The following is a 23,039-nucleotide window of genomic DNA, read 5'->3' on the forward strand; positions in this document are numbered from 1 at the left end:
TCCCAGTGGGAACTGATGAATGTCAATGAATTCTAATAGCTGAGTTGTTCATACTGATGTGGGGGTATATGGTGAGTGGGGAACAACTGTAGATTCTCTTATCAAACCTCTTATCAAACTCTCAGAGCTGCATGACTGAACAGATAAAAGTGACAGCAGGTCAGGACCAGCACATGTATAGAGAAAACTTGTCATTCCCAGTGGATTATACGAATAGGAAGTCCTCTAAAAATCCAGCCAGCTTCAGACAGGTGCTAAAAGAACACTGAAATCTCTGAAATCTTTAGAAACTTGCATCTGCAATTCTAACTTTCATTGGTCAATGTGAGTGATACTACAAAGTTTCTCAGGTATTTTTTAGGTCTTCCTACTGGACCCACGTATCCAAACCTTCATCCATACGTGCCTTTTTAAAATCTGGGTCCACTTGTCTAGGAAGCAGTAATTCAAGGATTTCGTCAGGCTGAAAACTACAGCAGTGTCTTTCCCACCCACCTCCAGCACAGTCTGAGCTGGGCTACTTCTCTGTGCTCCAGTTGAAGCAGTGACATTGTACAGAAAGGTGAGAAAAATGTTTTTCATTCCCATCCTGATCTTTGACGGATGGGATATCTGGGACCAACCTCCTTAGGTCATAACTTGTATCTGGGATTGAGTGAAGACCTCAGGAGATGCTCCCAGGCTAGAAAAAAACAGGACTGTAGTCTCACAACTTTATTTGGTCTCAGATTAGTTACTCTTGCTACGAGCAAGCAGTACTCCGCCTGTGTGCCCCCTCTCCTCTTCACCACACTCCTGCCTCACAAACCTTTGAAGCCTTGGGTTGGAGTTGGAGTGATGCTGAGCAAGGCCTTCCAGTTTTCAGTTTCAACCCTAAGTATCTTCATTCCTTCCAAGTGTTGTGTTAAAAGTGCAGTTCTCTACCAAATCATGCCCTTAAGTCTTTTAAGAAGCCAAGGCCTTTTTGACATTTCTACTCACTGCTTCACTCAAGCAGCTTAACTTGATAACTGGCAGGAAAAACAAAACAATTCCAGGAAATCACTTTCTCTCCAAATGTCTTTCCACTTCTTAGTTATTCATGACATGGCTCCTGAATACTACATGTTAAAGACTGTTATCAGCAGCTTTCTTGCTTGGACTGTCAGGGAATACAACCTTACACTTAGCATCCTTATGAAGACTGATATTTCAAATTTACTCCACTGTAACTCCAGTGATTTTAAAGGAGTTTCTCTGGCACAATTCTGATATCAGGTAGCTGTGAATCAGTTACTTGATATTAGATTAAATTTTTAAAGCTGTTTCCCCAGAGCACATAAAATAATTCACATTTAGCCACTTAAATTACCATTTGTCCCCAGTGGGTTCCTTAAGCAAAAATTAATACATGGGCACAGCTCACATGAACCAGAATCTTTGCTAATAGAGAGCATATGTTTCAACATAACAGCAGCGGGCAATACAAATGTGCTGTGCTCCTTCTTTTGTGATATGCATGGAGGTCTTTCCCTCAAGATAAACCCAAGCAGAGTCAAAACATTATTCCTCAGCTTCCCATCACATGCTGCAAGAAGAGATAATGATGCTCACCCATATTTCTGTCTTCCCATTGCTCTTTTTACACCTCTCTGCCAGCACCTTGAGTTCCACTGTGGTCTCTGAGACCATTTCGGCACTTTTGTCCTTGACGACGATGTGCATGACCCTGCCGTTGTTGATGTGGGCATCGAAAGTGCTGTTCCACGGTGGGTACATGGTGGGCTTCTTCTGCACGTACACTTGGCCATTTTCTGTCAACAAGAAGTGGTTTGGATTAACTGGATTTTTTTCTCATCTCCATTAAGGCCATCATTCCACAATCCCTGAGACAGATTTGTGTTATTTACACACTTTAAGGTCTCTCTCCGGGAAAGGTGTGTAATGGATGATGTTAGAGTGTCTGAAGAAGTTACTGTGTGAAGTGAAAGCTGGGAAAGGATTCATCTCACTTAACTTTAGGTGTCTACAATGTGTAAGTCAATATCTGATCTATTTGAGTATCGGCTGCCTTCAGAGACACTGAAAGGAATTTAGTACATATACATCAATGGAGTTAGGGTGCATTTATTTGACCAAATATAGGCATCTAACTTAGAGAAACACAATTTCTAACCCTGACTACATTAACTTTATTGAGTAGATCTCAAATGTAGAATCCGACACCATAAGATACCCACATCTAATTACATGAATCTCATCACAGATAACAAGTTACATGTGTCAGCTGTCCCACTGCAATGCAAAATGAATGGGTTTATTTCAATGCCCCCAAAAGCTTTGTGATTAGGTTCAGCTGCAGTACACAACCAGTCAGATGTTACTTCTCTGCTACCTCAGGTCTGTTAATAATAAATAACTCTCTTGCAAACCTGCAATCACATCCACAGCAAGGTAGAGCTGTTGACCTAGCAGACCTTTCTTACACCTCTTCATGCACTCATTCCTCTTCTTTCACAGCAGACACATCTTAAAATGATGTAAGGTGTCTCAGAGCCCTAGCATTAGCTGGCAAAGAGTCATCTCTTTACTTTGATATGTCAAATTAAAAGCTTCTCAGCCAGCTTGCTTCATTTCACATGGCCAGCTTTATACCCTGTAAAAGGCTTGGAAATTAAGGAAAATTCTACTTCACAGTTACCCTCTGCAAACTTTCAGTCTATCAAATGTCAAAGCTGATGAAATAAGAGAATAAAAAACAGTTGTGTGAGCAGTAGAGCTGTGACTCCTGTCTCCTCAAGCCCTGCTCCTATTTCCAACAATCCCAGCCCTTTCCCTTAACCCACCAGCTGGAGAAGCACATGTAGCCGATAGCCTGGAACATGACATGTGGTGGAGGAAATCTTTATCTGCTTTTCCCTTCATGGGAGAACTAATTCAGGTTTCTTTCCTCTAATCAGCATTGATTTCCCCAGGCAGGAACTCAGGGATTTTTGAGGCTTGCAGTGCACCTACAGGATGGATTAAAGTTGTGCAACATTCTTCTCAGGAAATGAGAGAACATTTATTGGGGTTAAAACAAATATCAGGGCTGTGAGACCATAACAAAAATGTCTCACCACCACTAGATAGTTATAATTTGAGAAAGCAACTTGCCAAGAAGTTATGGATGATCCTACAATCAATACCAACTTGCTGAAATTTCCCTCCACAGCCCAGCACTTGACTCTCATGGATCAGTTTTATGCTTGGTTTGACCACATAAACTTGATTTGAGTTGCAGGACGCTCCGACCATCACCATTGGCTTGTAACGCAAGCTAAGCAGAGGTCACTCCCACAACAGAAAATCACTTTCTGGTATGACAAATAGCTGTGCAGCTAAATCTTATGTTCAAACTCAGTGTCCTCGAATTTTAGAGCACCTCAGTCTAAGGTGAATCAATCTTCATCAGTTAAGTGGGGCTGACTTTTCAAGTATGAAGATTTAAGCAGTCAAATACCATTGTTCAGAGGCATAACTCTTTCCCATCAAACTTGCAAATACATATTTAAGCCACTCTTTCAACGAAAGCAACCAAAATAAGGCAGAAAATGTGCAACAGAGGACAGAAATCTCAGTAAGGACCATTATTCCCTTGCCACCTCAGCAAACTACTCCAAGGATGTGAAACACACCACCTACAAAACAAGTGCTTTGGCTAGCGTTGCACTCCAAAATGTACAGCTCAAACAAACAAACCCTAGAATGCGAATGAACTGGCCAGTGCATGGGATCAGACACGCATCCCCACTGCATCCCCACTGACGTCTGTGGAGTCCTGCCAAGGATTAGTCTAACCCTTGGCTCCTGAATAATGAAATAGCATCTGTCTTTCCTGGGGAGCAGCTCCCACTGTAGCTGGAAGCACTTCTCCTGCAGGCCTGCTGAGTTCAAGCACAGAGCAGGATCTTTCACGAAGTAAATGTCACCAAGACAGGTGTCAAAATGGCACCAGGCCAGGTGGCTTGGGAAGGCAGAAGCCATTTTTAAAGGACAGATATTTTTACACCTCAGAGGTGCCTATGATCTCTGGAATGGTTTGTCATCAGTAATAAATTGCTATAACACTTCTAGCTATGTGGAGTTGTTTCTTTCTTTCTTTTTTCTTTTTTTTTTCTTTTTTTTTTTTAAGATTATATCACAAACTACCAAGATCTTATTTATGACATAAGTAGGTGGCAAAAATATAAAACAGGCAGTCTAAGATCCTTCTTGGGCTCCTGAAATTCTTTAGGGTGCCCTTTTTTTGTGACATCCTTGTGTCCACAGATGATGGGCATTACTCCCAGACCTTGTGTCCTCTGCCCCCGTGACTTAATATAACGGCTGGTGCACATGAGGCAACTTTTGGCATAAACACAAAATGAATCAAACTCCTTTTTTTTGGGAACCTAACATACTCATCATCTATCACTTGTCCCTTTGCAAACAAACAAACAAATACCGATACCCTTACTTTCCTAGTGCCATGCACAGTATATTCAGTCCATAGAAGGACTTTGCAAAAGCCAGAGAAGACACATCTACCAAAATAGTTCCAGAAAAAAAAAAATGCAGGAAATTGGGATTGGATCTATCATGGATTCAGCTCTTACTGTTGTATAGCAATCTTCTGATCCGAAGAAATACTTGGCATTTATTAGACAGAGCACAAGTCTGGCAGTCAGGGTTGTTTGTATCTCTTAAAGCCTTTGCAGCAGACACATTTCTGCTTCCTGGACATGTCAATTCAGCCAAAATTTGCATAACGAGGCATCACAATAAAAATGTTTTGAATTTCATCACTACTGGGCCACAAGTGCTCTGTGAAATCTGGGAACTGGAGAGTAAATAGAGAACAAAAAAATCACAAACCAAAATGCAGCTATTTCAGATCTTCTCAACTAACGTTCGTCCTGTGATCCTCATTGCCTTTTGCCTTCTCTGAGCCTGTTTGAGCACAACCCTTGTGGATGGTCATGTTGAGACCATTTCTGGCATTTAACACTAGGCTCATTTCACTGAATATCAGGCATGAGCAGACTGTCTAAACTACCTGCAGAGTCAGCGGAGAGCACAGGGCTTTTCTAGGGTGTGATTCACCAGATCCATTCTAGGTGTCTTTCTTAAGATGAGATGAATCCACTATGTCTGGTTGCTCCCCTGGGCTGTAATGCAAGGGTGGCCAACTTGCTCAGATATTAATATCCTTGCAGAAGGCTGGAAATAGGGGAGATGGATCCCACCATCTTGGCTTAATCACCTTTAGGTGAGGTTAGACATTGACACAATTTAGTAGTGACAGAGGGTGTCTAAGAGCAACAGCTTCCAAGGGCGATTCCCCAAGACTCTAAGATGAATCAGTCTTGTGAGGATTCTGCTGCTATCACGGACATGATGAGGACCAGAGACCAAATTCTCAAGAGAAGAGTCCCTCTGGCTGTTTCAATATGCTCTGAGCAACTGTCAGAAAACTGCAATTACACCCCATCTAACAGAGGCATGTCATTTTGTTTTGTGTATTTGATCCTCACTAACGGAAAAAGAAAAAAAAGTTTTTCCAAACACATTTTTCATTTCTCAGTGGTAGAGTATTATTATTATTATTATTTATTATTATTATTATTATTAAAGGTTCTCCAAACCACAGAAATTATAGCCACTAGTTAGTACATTTTTGTTTGTTAGGTGCCAGAAAACACTTTCAGCTTTGTGTAAGATGAATAAATATAGGTTTGTTCTGCCCAAATTGATTTTATTCACTTTTGAACTGACAGAGGCTTCAGTTTGAGTTATGGCTCTTTCAAAGGTCTCATTAAAGCAAACAACCAAGCACAGCAAAGAGCTGAAATCAGTCACATTTTCAGTGAAAAGTGAAATGTTAGTGATATCTTGTCATGCAACATTTTCTTTCCTTCTGAATTTACCAATCACCACATCTTTCAGAATCATTGAAAGTGTAATTTAAACAAAGCCAAAGTTCAATCTGATAAACGTTGACTCTTTAAAAACAAAATAAAACAACAACAGAAACACTACTAGCACCGCCAAAAAACAATGAAATACCAAATTATTTTAAAATTCTAAAATTTCTTTTTTTAAATTACTTTGACATCCCCTGGAGGTTTGAGTCACAGTGATGGGGGGGGGGGGGGGGTACGTCAAGACATAAAAAGGGATTTCTGAGTCAATTTAATCTTTAAAAGTATCACAACAGTCGTGTTAGGAATTTATCCAAGATTTCAGATAAATAACAGCCAATATGAGAAATTCCTTAACATTGAAGATCTTGATTTCAATGACTGTTGAAAAGCAAATTGAAGAAATTTTCATCCTCTCACTGAGACTGTTTTCATGCATAAGACATATAAGAAATGTTTTCCCAATGAGGATTCATCATTCCTGTTCAACTAGGAAAAGTGTGCAACAATCCATATATCCAGACAGAAAAAAACAAACAACAACAACAACAAAAAAACGGCTTAGCAGAAAGTTTCGCCTCCAAAAATATCACACAGTACAGCAATTATGTGGGGAAATTAACTCCCTCTGCAAAGCCTGGGGATGTTTGAGAGCTCTTATTTATCTATCTATTTTTACTTTTTGTTTGTTGGTTTGTTTGTTTAGGCTGGAAGTTACTGGACCCGTCTGTTCCTCAAAAAATGTGATAAACAAGGACTGCCCTCCCAGGATATTTCTAGGACACCCAGACTTTATCTGTCTAGAGCCCCAGCTGACAAAACAGCAACTGCTCATATAAAAGTGAAACTGAATATATCCCAGCTCGTCAGCTGTGTCATATGCTCGGACCTGTAATTCAGTTGATAATAACCTCACACTGAAGACAGACTTTGTTAGCTTCATCTTCAAATCAGACTTTTTGCAGGCAGTTCTGAACCCAAACTTGCATTGTGTTTAGACTCAAAAAGCACTTCACAAACTCTTATAAAGATTTACCACGTGTTTCCTACGCACCAGCAATGGCAAAGTAAAGCACACACGTTTCTATAAAAGTTCACATGCACGTTTAACACCTCCCCACTTACCTGACTCCACGGCTTCTTTAACCATCACAGCACAGTAAGGATTAATCACCTCCCCCTGGGATGGCAGGTAAGGGCCACTGTCATAGTTGGATAAACCAATACGCAGAAAGGGAGACATGACAAGTCCTGTGTCAAACAAAAGACAGGCGATATTTGGGAAGAGTCTAAAAATTCCCTTGGTTTTAACCAGCCTCTTATCTCCACCAGACAGGGGTATGCCAGCCGTTAGTTATCCATCCAACTGGAGACTCTCTGACTTCCTCCACTGCCTAGCGAGATGATGGACTGACCAAGCACTGCTTAATGTGCACAAGGTAATGTAACGTAGCTGTCAGCTTAACCACGTAGCTGAACTCATTGCAAGGCTGGAAAGACCCGCAGTAGCAGCTCTGAGGACTAGTGACTCGACACCAGCTGTCAGAAATGAGAACAACAATACATAGAAGCCAAATCAGGACTTTCTTGGCTGGGACAACCTCTGCTGTAATTGATGTTGAGTCACGCATTCATGAAGCTGAATGCTATGAGAATAGAAAGGGTTTCGGGAATACAAGGCTGTTGGAAGCCTGCAAGCTGAACACGAAACCGTGAAATAACTGCACACTATTTATATACAGCAATGAAATGATCTCAGGCATCCAACTGACTGGGTGCTGACCCATATTCATCAGTGAAGCTATAAAGAGAAAATTCAGCTCGGATGAACCACACTGTGTAGGGGGTGGAGCAAAAAAAATAAAAAAAAGAAAGGATCTCAAGATAATTTCAAGCAGCTGAAAACAGAAACACATAAAAGCAAGATGGCAGGAAACACAACAAAGCCTTTGGGTTGGTCTTCTCTGCAGGCTCTTTCAGAGCTCCTAGTGAGAAGATTTAGTGAAGCCAACAACTATTAACTGCTGTAGCTGGTGCCCATCTTTGTGCCATCTGGACCCAAGGACTGGCATTTACCAAACAACTTTTGTGTAAATTCCTGAGCTGGTTATTCTTGGCTCCCCTTCTAGTCAACAGGGAGCAAAAGGCACTTTGAAGTCATCTTTAGATGTCTGTGTCTTGCACCACCATAGTTAAATGACATGAGTCCTACCACCAGCTGTTAACAGTCAAATAAATTCTTCAACTACAAAAGCAAAAAGTTGAATGATGTGTGGGGTGGGATGCAGCACAATCCTTTTCTCCCTTTTACACATGAAATGTTCTATCCTAAAGACAACTTTACATGTCAGATGATCCATGTTCATTACTGGGAATGACATTTTCTTACCTGTAAATGGTATTTCCTGATATAGAAGTTCAGTCTTTGGCTAGAGGGGCTTCTCTGGTCATCACAGTTGCGGGCAACATGGAAAGGATTTTCTCAGCTGAAAGAATGAGGGTACGAGCTCCTCTGGCCGGTCTGATTTTAAAACTTGGACTCTCTGTTCAAAGAAACAGGAGACAGGACCATCAAAGAGAGAGAGGAAAAGTGGAGAAACCAAGACATAATCCCTCACTTAAGCTTCTCCCCTCTTACCCAGCAGTGTGGAGTGATGAGTTTCCATCAGCCCCCTGTGCAAAAGTCTAGTGTGAGAGTAAAAGTCAGAAAAACTTTCTGTTAGCGCATGGCCAGGTCTGAGCAGGTGGTTGTTCCACTTGTCTCTTGGATATTGTGAGACCTTCTTCTTCTTCCTGTTTTATAAAATGAAGAGAAATGGCTACAGTTAGCACTGGGACTGAACCGCCAGCTATTCTGGCCCGAATGTTCACAAGTGCTGAGCAATCACACTGCCACGCTTTCTGAGACTTTTGCAAACTGGTGGCCCGTGCAGCAAACTGCAACTATATTCTGACAGAGATTTCAGTAGGGAATGTTTTGCAGAAGATTCCCTAAATTTGTTGCCTTACGTAAGGCCAATCCATGCAATGAGCAACACAGGAAGACTCTACTTCCCATTTGAGCTCCTGAGTTAAATTAACTAAAAACTGGACTGAGTTTGCAGGAAAATAGCAGGGACTCATATACCCTCTTTGGTAATGTACTTGAAAAGAGAAGAAAACTATTGGGTAAAGCAAAGCTCCATCTGAGGCTGGATGTCGGAGATTTGTACAGTCACATTCTTCTCGGGGTGAGGGCAGAATCTCTTTGAAGGGGATTGCAGACAGACGTTAGCCAAGTTTCTGAAGAACTTGCTCTGGAAAACCACTTGTATTTAGATATTCAAGTATGGGTAGCTTTGTGAGACAGGGCATTTGTGGCATTGCATAGTAGTACAGTGAATGGATTATGAGTGGTCCATGGCACAAAGGCTCAAATTTTTGTCTGTACTGACAGAAGCAGAGAAATCTGATCAAATTAGGTAGGGAAAAATCTCTTTAACAGGAATTAAAAGTATATTACTATTTAGGCATATAATAATATGTAACACTATATATAATATATATTACATATATTATATATATAATTTTATTCCCCTTCTGCAATTATTTAGACATTTCCTTTTTTTCAAAATATAAGAAGCCTACTTAGTCTAAAGACAAAAGGAAAAGCAAATCAAAATGTCTCTGGAAGCAGCGTTTGAGCCTGGCATTCATCATATTTCCATGAAGTCAATGTAGTTGCAACACAGATAAAATTGTGAAAACACCTTGTCCTGTGAAATACTCATCATAGAATCATAGAATCATAGTATATCCTGACTTGAAAGGGACCCATAAGGATCATCTAGTCCAACTCTTGGCACCACACAGATCTGCCCAAAGTTTAGAGCATGTGACTAAGTGCACGGTCCAATCGCTTTTTAAATTCAGACAGGCTTGGTGCAGTGACTACGTCCCTGGGGAGCCTGTTCCAGTGTGCAACCACGCCCTCGATGAAGAACCTCTTCCTGATGTCCAGCCTAATGTCACTGCTACTACTAATGTCACTGCTGCAACTATTATCAGGTTCCCAAAGCCAGTACAGCTTTCAAAAAGTCCATTGCATTGTATCAGATCTGAAAGACTTGTGCTGGGACCTCATATACACCATTCTATCACATGAAATGTTCTGCAGCCACCATGAAAGCACATAGGTTTGGCTCACCTAGTGCTAGCACTAGAAAACCAATAGCTGCCCATATAAACCTTGCAAAAACTGGCCAGAATCAGAGTTTTGTGTTGTACCAGCTTTGTGTGAGCACTCTGCCCTGTAGTGAATTTCTTCACCCTGTCCAATAAATCAGACAGATAACTGGCTTCCTGCTTCTCTCTCACTGTCTTTCCTGAAACCACCTTGGCTTTGGCCCAAACATCTGTTTTCCAGGTCATCTCTCCAGCGTTTGCCACTGCAGAACTGCTACTTGGCTCAAATCCACAGCCATAAACAATTAAGGAACAACACACTCAGCTCCAGCAACGGCTCACTGTAATAGCAGCAGTTTAATTTAACACTAGAAGCAGCTGCAATGGATATAGAGAGTGTCTGCTTAATTTCCCAGTGGAAAAGATACTATAAGGTATCTGAAAATTAAGAATGAAATACATCTTTTTATAAAGGGCCACCTGCAACCTCTCCTCCAATAAACTACCCAATGAAGCTTACTTGGGGTTCATCAATGCTGCACCTTGCATCATCGGCACAAGGGACTTTTGCCCACTCTGGAGAGTAATGCAACATATGGAAACCCTTCTCAGATGATATTAAGAAGTAATAAACTCCTTAATATCCTTAATCAATTGTGGTTAAGGAGAGAGGAAGAACTGAGCTGCTGCTCCAAGTCAGCAGAACTGCACCGAAGACAGCTGCCTTCAGTGGGATTGATGTTTCTGCGCTTCGCTGAATGAAAATGGATGCACGCATGATGTGGGAAAGATGGCAATTTACTGAATGAGAGCCAACTGAGAGGGGAGTGGAAATATTTTTGGGTTTGAGATGCTGTTTTGATAATGTCATCAAACTCTCATTTTCTAGAAGTCAGAGGGAATAATTTCAGCTCTTTCCTTTTTTTTTTTTTTGAGGCTAAGCTGTGCATGCTAAATGAATTCATTATCCGAGAATCAGCATCACCAAGAGACAAAGGAGCCAGGAGTTACAGCTGAAGGCTATGAACTTGTCTCCACCTCCTGACAGACATTTGCCAACCAAAAAAGAAGGTCCTGACCCTGCAAAGATCAGTTTGCATGGATGGTGGAGACCTGCACATCCGCATAACTCAACACACATCAAGGTCTTCTTTCAGGTTTCAAGGAAGCTCCGCATCAGTGATACTGGATGCCATCATTGATGGATATGGTCCCTGCCTATGCCCCTGACTCTGGATATCCCATAACCATTGTTCTCTTCAAAACTTTCATAAATGACCTGGGGCTTAGGGACATGGTTTAGTGGGTGACATTGGTAAGTAGGGTGATGGTTGGACCAGATGATCTTGGAGGTCTCTTACAACCTTAAAGATCCTATGACTTGGGTGTAGGACTAGAATGTATACTAAGTAAGTTTGCAAGTGACACTAAATTGGGAGGAGCTGTTGACACCCTTGAGGACAGGGAGGCCTTGCAGAGAGATCCTGACAAATTAGAAGGCTTGGCAGTCGCCAGCCACATGAATTTTAACAAAAGCAAGTGCCAGATTCTACACCTGGCATGGGGAAACACTGGCTGTACATACAGACCCGAGGGAACGGCATGGAACTGGGACAGGGGAGGGTCAGGCTGGGGGTTAGGGAAAGGTTCTGCACCCAGAGGTGGTCAGGCACTGGGACAGGCACCCCAGGGCAGTGGGCACAGCACCGAGCCTGACAGAGTTCAAGAAGCATGTGGACAATGCTCTCAGACACAGGGTTTGGTTTTGGGTGGTCCTGTGTAGAGCCAGGAGTCGGATTCAGTTGTGGGTCCCTTCCAACTCAGGATATTCTGTTATTCTGTGCTTCTATACCCCATGCAGTGGGAACAGGCATATAACTCCCCTGAGTGACTTTCATTTTGTGTGACCGTACCATCTGTTATTTCAGTGGAAATCAAAACAGCCTGTTTGTAAAGGAGGAAGTTCAGACACCCTCCGGGTTACACTTAGTGTTTCTCACACTTTCCTTTTACAATGGTTTTGGATCCGGGGAGGAACAAGAAAGGGAGGGAAATGTAAGTAGCTGTAAAATTTCCCTGCTCTCCAAAGTCAGCTACCCCATTTGCAACCAGGCTCGCAAAGGCAATGGAGGGAGTGGACAAGAAAAGGCAGGACCAACTGCCATCCCTGATGGGATTGGTACAGTACCAGCCTCTGTCCAACTAAGGAGCCTCCCAAAACTTCTTGGAATGACTTGATTTCAACACACAGGTGATGCTCACCATGCGAACGCTTCCCCATGGCTGGCAGAGCCAGGCAAAGCATTTCTTCTGGCACGTGAAAATCAGGCTTCCAGACTTTTCTGGGGCCCCCACAGCAGGCATGTGAATGGGGGATTTCCCTTTAAATGTCTGCGAACCATCTTGTGATGCTATGTTTAGGGCAAGCTGAGTGTATTGCTAACTGGCCACGGTCTCCTATATATAGCCTTAAAACAAAGCTGTTTGGACTCCTCTGAATTCACGTGGTTTCTTCCTGTTGCATTCATTGTGCACAAGACAAGACAGGAGCCTTAGATGTATTTTCTTACGAGTAATTTAGCTAAGGCAGAGTTTAAGCAGGTGAACAGATTTACAGTTGTGTGAGGGTTGGTATTTCATCCCACAGAAAACAGGATGCTGGTAGTGCCAGTGGTCACTGCATGGACTCTAGAATGGGATCTACAACACTTGAGGCAGATACTTGTATGGGTGGGTCTTGAAAACAGGAAGTTTGTGCTTTGTTATCCTTACGTTACCACTTGACAATTGCTTTAAGCACACCTAAATGCATGCTGTGTCCCAAGATACTGTTAAGCCTTCCACCCCATCTCAGAGGGCAGGTTCCCAAACCTCCTCCAGCACTGTGTCAGCTGTCGGTGTAGGGTATGGGACCAGGGAACAGGTTTCTCTAAAAGCCCTTCTTTTCCTTACTTGACAAGTGAGTTTGCAGCTGGAGCTGTTCCTTGATCTGACTGATCCTGCAGCTGTGCAGACATGGGGGACTGCACGAAGCAGCAATGACGGTGTGGGAAGGCATGCAGCAACTGTGTGTTGGTAGGAATAAAGAGACTGGGAAACTGTGGCCTCTCTGCTGGTGAAGAGTGGATCCACATGAATATATGCAGACAACTGAAGAGCTCATCACCCCAGCTCCCATCTCATTCTATGATTACCCATTAAAGAGATATAAGTGCTTGTAGGGCATGCTTCATGCCCTCCTGAAGAAGACATCTAAACTAAATTAGGCCACTCCCATCCTGTAATCACTATTTCCCTGCTAGCCAGTATGATTACATCTACTCCGAAGAAGCCCAACATCAGATAAGTCCTACTTCTGATGTCTAGTGTAGAGGGCACAGACCTTAGGACTTGATCTGGGAGCAGGTGCATTCATGCCTAACAGTTGTAATAGCCTGAAAGAACAGTGAAATACAGCTGGGTGGGGACCCCACTCTTTCTGCTTGGCTGGGGCCAAAACCATCCGCTCTGAGAGGCAAGCTAAAAATGGAAAGAGGGTCCGGAGCAACGCTCCTCAGCACTTCTTAATTTTCTCATGTAAAAGAGCCAAATTCTCCCATCAAAAGGACAGTCTCTTTCAGATACACCTTTTGTTTTCGAGGAGACAGTGAATTTCTCTCTCTCTGGAGAGGCAAGATTTTAAAAGCTAAAGCCCTTGTTATTTCTGTAAACTAGAAAGAGGAGCAGAGCAGACCCACCCAAAAGAGAAAGCCAAACCTCTATTGGCAATAGCTTTCCGTCACTGAAGCTAGGTCTGAACCCTTTTAACTCCACCTTTAGTAGATGTTTGTCATATATGCTCCTGAATCAAAGCAAACTTGCACCCTTACCTGTCCTATCTGAAAGAAGCACAATTGTTCAGTTGACTCTCCTTTGTATATCTTTTCTTTTGTGTGTGTGGTTTTTCTTTTTGTTTGTTTTTGCTTTTGGGCCCAGATTATTAAAAGCAACTTACTGGTTTTACTTTCTTATTTTCCTAGAGAGCTCTGGCTAGTTTAATTTCCTGCATCGCTTCATTTCTGCAACATTTAAGCCACACAAACACCAAAGAAACATTTAAAAAATAACTATCCCCATTTTACTTATTTATAATTTTTAATACTGAATATTCTTTCAGGCTTTATCTGTCTTCTAACAAACACAGGCCAAACTTAAAATGACAGTGCCTAGCTTTTCAAAAACACTGCACACAAAACACTTTCAAAGAGCTTTCCACTGTAATGAGGGAAATAAAAATATATTGAACCGAGATGTAGCTATCTCCTTTCCTATGTCACTATCGCCTTTCCTTTGCTCTCTTGTTCGTTAGCCCAGCAGTTCCTGTATTTCTTGTAAGATTTTGATACTGGTTAACAGACCTCTTGCTATGTATTATTTGTGTGTGTGTTTTTAAATGACACAAGTGGCATTTTCCTGAAATACTTCACCATCATGTACCAGAACTGGTAGTAATGTTCTGACCTTCCTGCCAGTCTGCACTTCTTTTTTTTTCACTTTTTTCCCTTAAAATAAAAGAAAATAAAATAAGTCCAGAGGAAAGGGCGAGACCATAATGGAACATATTAACATCCTTCCTTTTGCAGGCAGAGTTTCATGCCTGTGTTCAACCTTGTTCAGCGGTAGAGGTATTTCATGTATTTATTTAATCTGGAAATCTGCTAAAGGTATTTGGACCTAGAATCATGGAAATATTGGGCTGGAAAAGAGCATTTTGCTCATCCCTCTGCCTCCTGGCAGACTATGTCTACATCATCCTTGATGTATCTGTCTAGCCATCTGTCAGGAACGAAGCTTATGTGCTTAGTGTTATCACATATTCCTCAAAAACGTGGCCAAATTTGTCACAGAAGAGCCTCAAATTGTAACTGGAATCCATGTTAAACAACCACACCTTACTTGTGTGTGACACAAAGGACTTCAGAAACATTTTAGAAAAGTAATTTTGGTCTAGGATTGTCCCTGTTTTCTCTACAGATTGCTCTATTATTTTAAAGCAAATTAGTGTTTTCTTCCTGCTCCTCTCCAGCACTGGACATGTCCTCTCAGGTTCAGTGGACAGGAATTGCAAGAAGCTGGCTGGTTGCCAAATCTCTACATTTCAGGCACACCAACAACTTGGGCTTTATTCCCGTGAACACCTGGCCCAGCTCACACTTTAAAATGAACACCACCATGGATATTTCAAATAATTCAGATTTTTCCACATATTTCAAGTTTACTCTGCTAAATGCCTTAAAAGCAGAATACCTTTTGCATGACAGAACCTGCACTTTCTGCCTTCATTCTTTGCTCTGTCAATCTTTGCCACAAAGGTTTCACCAAAATCACCCCCTATGAGTTTTTAATTTCCATCAGTCTCAGGGCTCTTTCTGTAGATGCCACACTTATGCCCTCTCTTATCAACACAACAGCAGGACCAACCTGTATGCCTTTCCTACTCCAAATGGCTCTGGACTCCAGACACCTTCATGATGAAACTCATAAGACACGTTATTCCCTCTTCTGCAGTCATACCAGAGCTCAGTTTAAAACCACATTTCTATTTAAACAAAGTAGCTCTGGCTCCAGCTGGGCTGAAAGCCTTCTTCCCACTTAGAGTTTGGTGTCCTTTCCTCAGCATCAGAGACTCATGAGGGTTCTTGAGAGACCTTCCATCTCTCTCTCTCTCTCTCTCTGTACCTTTTCACTCCACTTAACATTTAGCTCACACCAGCTCTGAGAGGTCATTTCTCCACCAGTTTATTTCTGTACTTCTGCCCTCAGTTATCTCCCCAGCTGGGGGGGATATGGGAGGCACAGTGCATGGAAGAAAGGAATACAAATCTCAATCAAAATTTATTTTAGACCAAAGTGCTGAGAATCTTTTTTTTTTTTTTTTCATATATTGCATCTTGGCAATGGATATTCAAGGGCAGTACAGAGGTACCCTTGATACATTCACAAAATCCAGAACAAAGCCATGTCACCTCTGTACAATGGTATGAGTTACAGCCACGGCAGTGACTGCAAAGATCCAAAAAGCAATTTTTTCTTGCAGTCAAATGAGGTACCGTTTACTATGATCAGAAAAGAAAGATCTGACCAAAGAAATCATGGAGGTGTTTTGCTCCAAGGTTGACAAAAAGAGAATACAAAGGCTGTAATCAATTATGACCTTTCCTCACCACAGTCCCAAAGGTAAAATACTCCCTGTTTCTGAGGTGAAAGCAAAGCTGAAGTCTAATGTATAGCTGCAGAACCAGAGTTTTCAGAGGTGTTGTGCAACTGGGAGCTACACCATGAAGAGGCTGACCAGTATCACTGAAATTTTAGCAAGAACCTCAGGCATTACACCTAAAAGGAGTAATCGCTGAGACTCAGATCAGTACCATGGTCTAAAGCATATTGAGCCAACTCTGTGTCCTGTTCCTCTATCATTTCACTGGACTGTTTATCGCTGTCTATCGTGTCACTGGGTGAGGGGAGTGACTGTCCCGCTCTGCTCTGCACTGGTGCTGCCTCACCTTGAGCACTGTATGTGGTTTTGGTTGCCACAATGTAAGAAGGACATAAAAGTATTAGAATGTGTCCAAAGGAAGTCTACAAAGGGGAGGAAGGGTCTAGAGGGCAAGACATATGAGGAGCAGCTGAGGAACCTTGGCGTGTTCAGCCCCGAGCAGAGCAGGCCGAGGGGAGGCCTCATGGCGGCCTGCAGCTCCCTCACGAGGGGAGCGGAGGGGCAGGCGCTGAGCTCTGCTCTCTGGGGACAGCGACAGGACCCGAGGGAACAGCATGGAGCTGGGACAGGGGAGGGTCAGGCTGGGGGTTAGGGACAGGTTCTGCACCCAGAGGTGCTCAGGCACTGGGACAGGCTCCCCATGTCAGTGGTCACAGCACCGAGCCTGCCGGCGTTCAAGAAGCATTTGGACAATGCTCTCAGACATAGGGTTTGGTTTTGGGGTGGTCCTGTGTGGAGCCAATTGGACTCAATGATCCTTGTGAGTTCCTTCCAACTCAGGGTTGATTCTATATGTCTGGGATTCCTGACACTTAACGTCACACTACTGTCTACTCAGTATGAATCTGCTTATGGACTAGTTATCCCAGGTTCCCTTCAGGAACAGCAGAAATGTGGGAGTGTGGCCATGGGGGTTGACAAGCCCCATGGTTGGTGATAACATCGGACTCTTAACGCTGAGACCATCAGGAATGTAAAGAGTTTAGAGGGAACAAAGAAGGGAGACTCAGGAGACGCCTTGCCCTCTGGGGTTGCTTGTTCTCCAGCCGTTAAGGCATGGAAGTTGATGGGTGTTTACTGTTGCCCAGGCAAAGTTGTTGACCAATGAATAATTAGTGGAAAAGTACTGCTAAGGGGGCCTGTCCTCAATATGGGGATGCAACAAGGATAATGAAGGTGTGTCCTCAATATGAGAGATGAAGTTAGGCCCTCAGTAAGAGACAGCTGAAGTTATGTCATCAATAAAGTAGCAGCCGTTACTGATCCTAAAAGAACCCTGGTGTCCGTGTGGTCATTACGCCACACAGAAAGAAAGAGGACTCCTGGGTTTACAATTCCTCTCTTCCCAATGTGGCTGTCTAATATGGGCAAAATGCCTGCCCACCTTGAATGCCCTTCTCTCCACAGCAGAGACCAGGCAGCTAGTTCAGGTGGAGGTGTTTGTCTGTGGCTTTGGAGACATGAGCACGTGTCTCCCAGCTGTGTGTCTCACCAGTCAGCAATTAAACAAAATCAGAGATCATCTTAGATCATCTTAGTTTGTCTGCATGCAGACCCAAATGAATTAACACACATTTTCCAAATAGAGATGAACAAACCGAGGACATGATGCTGGTCTACAGCTTCACCTAAGTGCAGTAGACTCTGAAACAAAACTCACTGAAATCTTTGTTTAACTTTCTATGGGTTTTGAATCTTGTCTATAAATAATGAAAAGGACACTGCTAGAAACTAGAAACTGGAAAAACTGAGCTAAACTCTATAACTCAGTTTTCTAATGATGAGATTTGGTACATGCACCATCCTTTCAAGTCTTGCTAGAAAATACATTACAGAGAATCACCTTGCTTTGCAGGGGGGACAGGGAGAAAGAGGGTTGTTTTTCAGATACCTTGTATATTGGAAATAATTTACTCAAAAGTTTTAGTAACATTGGCTACGGTTGCCTTGACAAACACCCTCCCCTTGTAGGAAGGGAAGGAGGGGACAGAAGAGCTGAAAACGGAAGCTGGGGGATGCATGTTCTTCACTGTTTTACCCATGTTATAAATCAGAACATAAATAGCAACTGTCACTGCTCTGTTGCAGAAAGAAACAGTGGGAGGGGAAAACCTGGCTAAATTCAGCTCTTAGTAGGTGTATAGTGCTTCAAGAGAAATAATGGTGACTCCCACATCAGCACTTGTCTCTCTGGTTTCCATGGATAAGTAGGGTACAACCTTGCCTAAATCCCATTCACAAGACAGAACAAATGTCTGTAAGCCTCAGCTGTTCTTTCTGTTCTCAACATATCAAGTCCAAAATGCCTCCGCTTTCACTCAGATGGAATCTTCTCCCACTGCAACTATTCCTGACTTGTGTTATATGCTCACCAACATACAGAAACTTCAGAGCAAATTCAAATGACCACATCAAAAAACTCCTGAAAAGAGAAGGCTTGAATGTAAGTGAAAAATTAAACATTAATTTTACTTTTGAAAAAATATAGAAGTTAGGTTTCTGCTCCCAAAATGCTCACAGAAGTCTGGAGTGAGGTTCCCAGGGAACCTTGGCACTAGATGACTTTAAAGCTTGGCCTCCTCATTGTTGTGACAGCCATCCTGTCTCTGGCTGTGGTGTCCTTGGGTATCCCTGAAGATTGTCTGCTACTTCACAAAGTCATGGGGTCACTAAAAGACTAATCTGTATTACTGCTTCACTTGTGCTAAAGCAAAGCTGCAACAAGTCTGCAGGCTTCAGAAAGTTACTTACACTTGTGTATTTGCAAATAATCCTACTGCCACTAGCCTCTCTCTCTCTCTCTCTCTCTCTCTCTTAAAAATAGTATTAAAGCCACATACATGGGCAGTTTATTTAGATTACAGGCTAAATTTGTCCTCTCAGATGCACACATTCAGCACACAGTGAGGCTACTGCTGCTGTCTGTTTGGTGCTGAGGACAAAATTTGGTCTGAAGTATTGAGCTGCTGCATTAATTGACAACACGGACCAAGTATACATCTACCAAACCAAAGAAAAACTTTACTGTCAGTCCAAAGCTACAGGTACATTTTTAAGAAGGCTTCTTCTCCCATAAAACACCAGAATAACTCCACAAAACAGCTAGTTAACAAAAGCCCTACAGCCAGTCTGCTTTGAAAATATATCGCTCTTGATCCATGCACCCCTGAGATGAACTGCCTTAAATCCATGCTCTTAGCTAACGTGTGCATTTGTAGTGGTGCAACAGCGCTTATGCTCACTGGGATGGGCTGTGCTTATTTTGTCTATGTTTGTTTCCAGAAAACATCTGGTACAGTGACACGTAGGGGAGGAATTGCACTTCCTGGCCTGGGTGGGTGTCTGCTCTGGAATGAGATATCTAGATGTGACGACAGAAAAATGTTTGTGTTTGACTTAGAACTACAGTTTGGATTAAAAGTTTTCTGCTCTACTGTGTTATTGGATCTTTCAAATGCCTCACACAAGCAAACAGAGTGTTCCATCCACAGCCCTGTCCTCATAGATGACTTTTTAGGGCCATGCTTTAGACTACAACATCTGGTGACCAGGAAGAGACATTTTTCTTTACCTTCCTTGCTGAGGTCCAAAACTTGCCACGCAAGGGCAGTTCATCAGTTTCATTATCCCTTTCTGGCCACAGCCCTTCCTGAGAGCAAGGGCATATCTCTTTTCTGTCCTGACTAGCACATGTACCATAAGCCTGGTCATTCGAGGTCATTAAGGTCCCACTGAACCCAAACTGGGCAGTTTGAGCACGTGAAGTAAAGCTAATATCATTGGGATTAGCAGTGCGTGGGCACATATGTTCTACACTGAGTGGACCAAGATGCTTCCTCTGGTCCTGAGAGTAAAAGCACATCCATTCCTTGGGTATATTTTCCTTCCTTGGAAGATCCTCGTCCATCCTGCCTATAGGGAATAGTTCCTATTGTACGCTGTGACTTAAAGCAGACCTGCCAGAGTGCTGCTCAGACCACAACCAGGGACTGTGCTAAACACATACATGTTCTCACTGACTGGGGCACAGTGCTCAAGCCTCCTATTTTATTAGCATTGTCAGTAAATCCAGACATGTCATAAAGAACTGGACACATTTGCCCTAATCTAGTGGCTCAGCAGGAAAGGGTGGGTAGCAGGTCCCAATCCTTTGCTTAACACCAAAGATATGCCAGCAAGGAGCAGTATTGCTGCAGACATGTTAAGAGATCGGTGCTTTATTTTGGGACTGGGTTTTGCTTTGGACAATGTAAGATGAACATATGAGTTTACTAAATTCAGGTTTATCTCTAGGGACCACCCTGAAAATAAACGATGGCTACATGTTGTCTACAAATCGGGAGTTTGAGGAAGAGGAATGTTTGCGTTGCTGCAGTCTGAATGGCTTTGCTGTAGTAGTGGGGCTACAAGACCTCCTTTCTGTGAAGAAGTAACAGGCAAAAATGTCTTTTGTCTTGTATATCACCTAAGAGGACGCAGTTACCTCCAGAAAATGTGCCTAGGACGGACTGAAATACCTTTCTTTTTTTTACAAGGAACAAGGAACAAGAGTGCTTTAGTCTTAGCCATTCTGGTAAGGTGTGTAGGTATCAATCCTCATGCCAGGGAACAATGCTAATGAAGCCAAGGAAAGAGCAGAGGAAACTGAACAGTACTTCCCTACTGCATGCTAGACCTAAATACATGATTCTCCGGCTTAAACCTTCACCTTTTGGCAGCAGGGAGAAACGTATTAGCCACCTCCAGCCCCATAGTCACCACTCACCATATACCTATCTATCCTCCACCCATCTCATAACCATCTCCTTCTTCTTAGTCTGTCTATACAGGGATTTTCCTGTCCCAGATTGCTGATGTGTTGGGTCTGAGGTTTACCCTATCTCCTCCACTCAGTGATCTACTTCTGCAGGCAGGCTCACATCTTTTCCCATGCTACCCCCAGCACCTCGAATGACCTTTTCAACCCTTTTCCTTTTAAATAATAAAACTCTCCATGGACAGCTGGTGGTGAGGCAGTGGTTTTTGTTGTCATAGAAAATTCTGTCAAATTTTTTGATACAGAACCACTATTTCAACTAAAAAAAAAGGAAGTATTTTCTGAAGAAAATTTAGCTTTTGCTCTAGGAAACTGATGTGCAAAGTCAAATGTTTTGATTCAGCCAGCCTCATGGCTGAAACTATAGATATGGTTCCCTCATATCCTCCTTCTTTCCGCCAGGCAGGTTCATCCAGAGGATCACATCTCCCATGAGCACTGTTTCCAGGGGTGCTGGGACAGGGCCAGCATCTTTCTGCACCACATAACAGAGGTCACAGTGCATCCAGGAGACCAGCTGAACAGAGGAGTGCACACCATCCCTAACTAAATTCCTGTGTCACACAACAGCACTCAGAATCAAAATTTTTTTTTCTGGACCAAAATATTTCCACTAAAAAACAACAAAAAATTCTGTACATTGGAAAGGAAAACATTTTTATTACTACTATTTGTTTCTCTTGTCCATTAAAACCAACCAAGGCTGTAACCCTGAAGCTTCCTTTTTCCTTCCACCAACTTCACTCATGATTTCTACTTCCATATGTGTAATGGCTTTGCTACTGCTGCTATAATGTACCTTTGCTCCTACGTATGTTTTAAACTTATTAGGATGATCTTTCCTAATGCTTTCCTCCTGTATTATTTCATCCTCGTCTCCTGATACGGAGACCTACTGTCATGTTTGCTGACAGTTATGATGTGCTAAGTACAGAAGTGTTGTTATTGCTGTCTTTGAATGCCTTTACACACTGTGGAAGCCGTTTCAACCATCTCCTATAGGCACCTTTCTTTGATGTCACATCACATTTTTTCCTTTAACTGTTTATTGTCTGGCAACCCTGAATGAAAATTGTCTGAATTTTTTTCATCATTGTAGCTGCCTTGTTTATGCTAGGAGATTATTTCAACGTAGCAACAATTTGCTAAAATACGTATTTCTCGTGAAAAATCTGACAGTTGTGCTTTCTGTTTTCTAGTTCATAGCCAATGTGGATAACATGCAGGGCTTTTTCCTTTTTCTAATCTCGGGTATTCATCAGGCATTCCTGATGAGATACAAATCAAAAATTATGCAGTGAAAGATACGGTTTCTCCAGAAATAGATAGCAGAAGAGCTCCTGGAGAAGTGGAGTCATCTCCTGATGGAAGGGCAAAAGTTCCCTGGCCTTGAGCAGAATGGGTCAGAATGAACTTTTCTGGCTTGTTTCATCTGAGGTCTACACACAGCCCCAGGAACACTGCTCAGTGAAGTTCATGGCCTGGTTTTGTAGATATGCTGAGGTTTTTCACACTGTTCTGGTGGCTGAGGCTCCTCTTTGCTTACATAACTAACCTCCCAGGCAGTTCAGAGCTACTTTCTCTGTAATCTTTGTGCAAAACATGAAAGTTTTATTGCTGTTTTATATCCAGGTCCAGACTGACACACAGCTCAGGTCCTCAACAGCTTAGCGACGGTGTGAGTCAAACGCTTGTAGGTTAAAACACTTGGTCATGCAGGAAATGCATTGCAGAGGATGCTGCATGAAGCGCTGACATGATGAGCTGTATGCAGCAGCCCTTCTATCCCTGTAGAACTGGCAGGGTGAGGATGCCCTAAACTGGGTGCAGCATTAGGACCCCCTGCACTTCCCTGATGCAGGCAAAACAGGAGTCACAGGAG

General features: G+C 42.7%; 1 protein-coding gene across 3 annotated transcripts in view; it reads right to left on the bottom strand.

The window, feature by feature from the left end:
• PRKCQ (protein kinase C theta) overlaps nt 1-23,039 on the bottom strand; it is a 61,187-nt gene that overhangs the window by 33,824 nt on the left and 4,324 nt on the right. For all 3 annotated transcript variants that reach the window (XM_080577371.1, XM_080577370.1, XM_080577369.1), the window contains exons 2-5: nt 8,560-8,714; nt 8,311-8,464; nt 7,047-7,172; nt 1,594-1,793 (exon numbers count right to left, since the gene is read on the bottom strand). In XM_080577371.1, the coding sequence (XP_080433497.1) occupies nt 1,594-1,793; nt 7,047-7,164 (318 nt within the window). In that variant the 5' untranslated portion in view covers nt 7,165-7,172; nt 8,311-8,464; nt 8,560-8,714. The remainder of the gene's footprint in view (nt 1-1,593; nt 1,794-7,046; nt 7,173-8,310; nt 8,465-8,559; nt 8,715-23,039) is intronic.

This window comes from Anser brachyrhynchus (assembly GCF_964034855.1).
Source record: "Anser brachyrhynchus genome assembly, chromosome: 1".
NCBI classification, from domain to species: Eukaryota; Metazoa; Chordata; class Aves; order Anseriformes; family Anatidae; genus Anser; species Anser brachyrhynchus.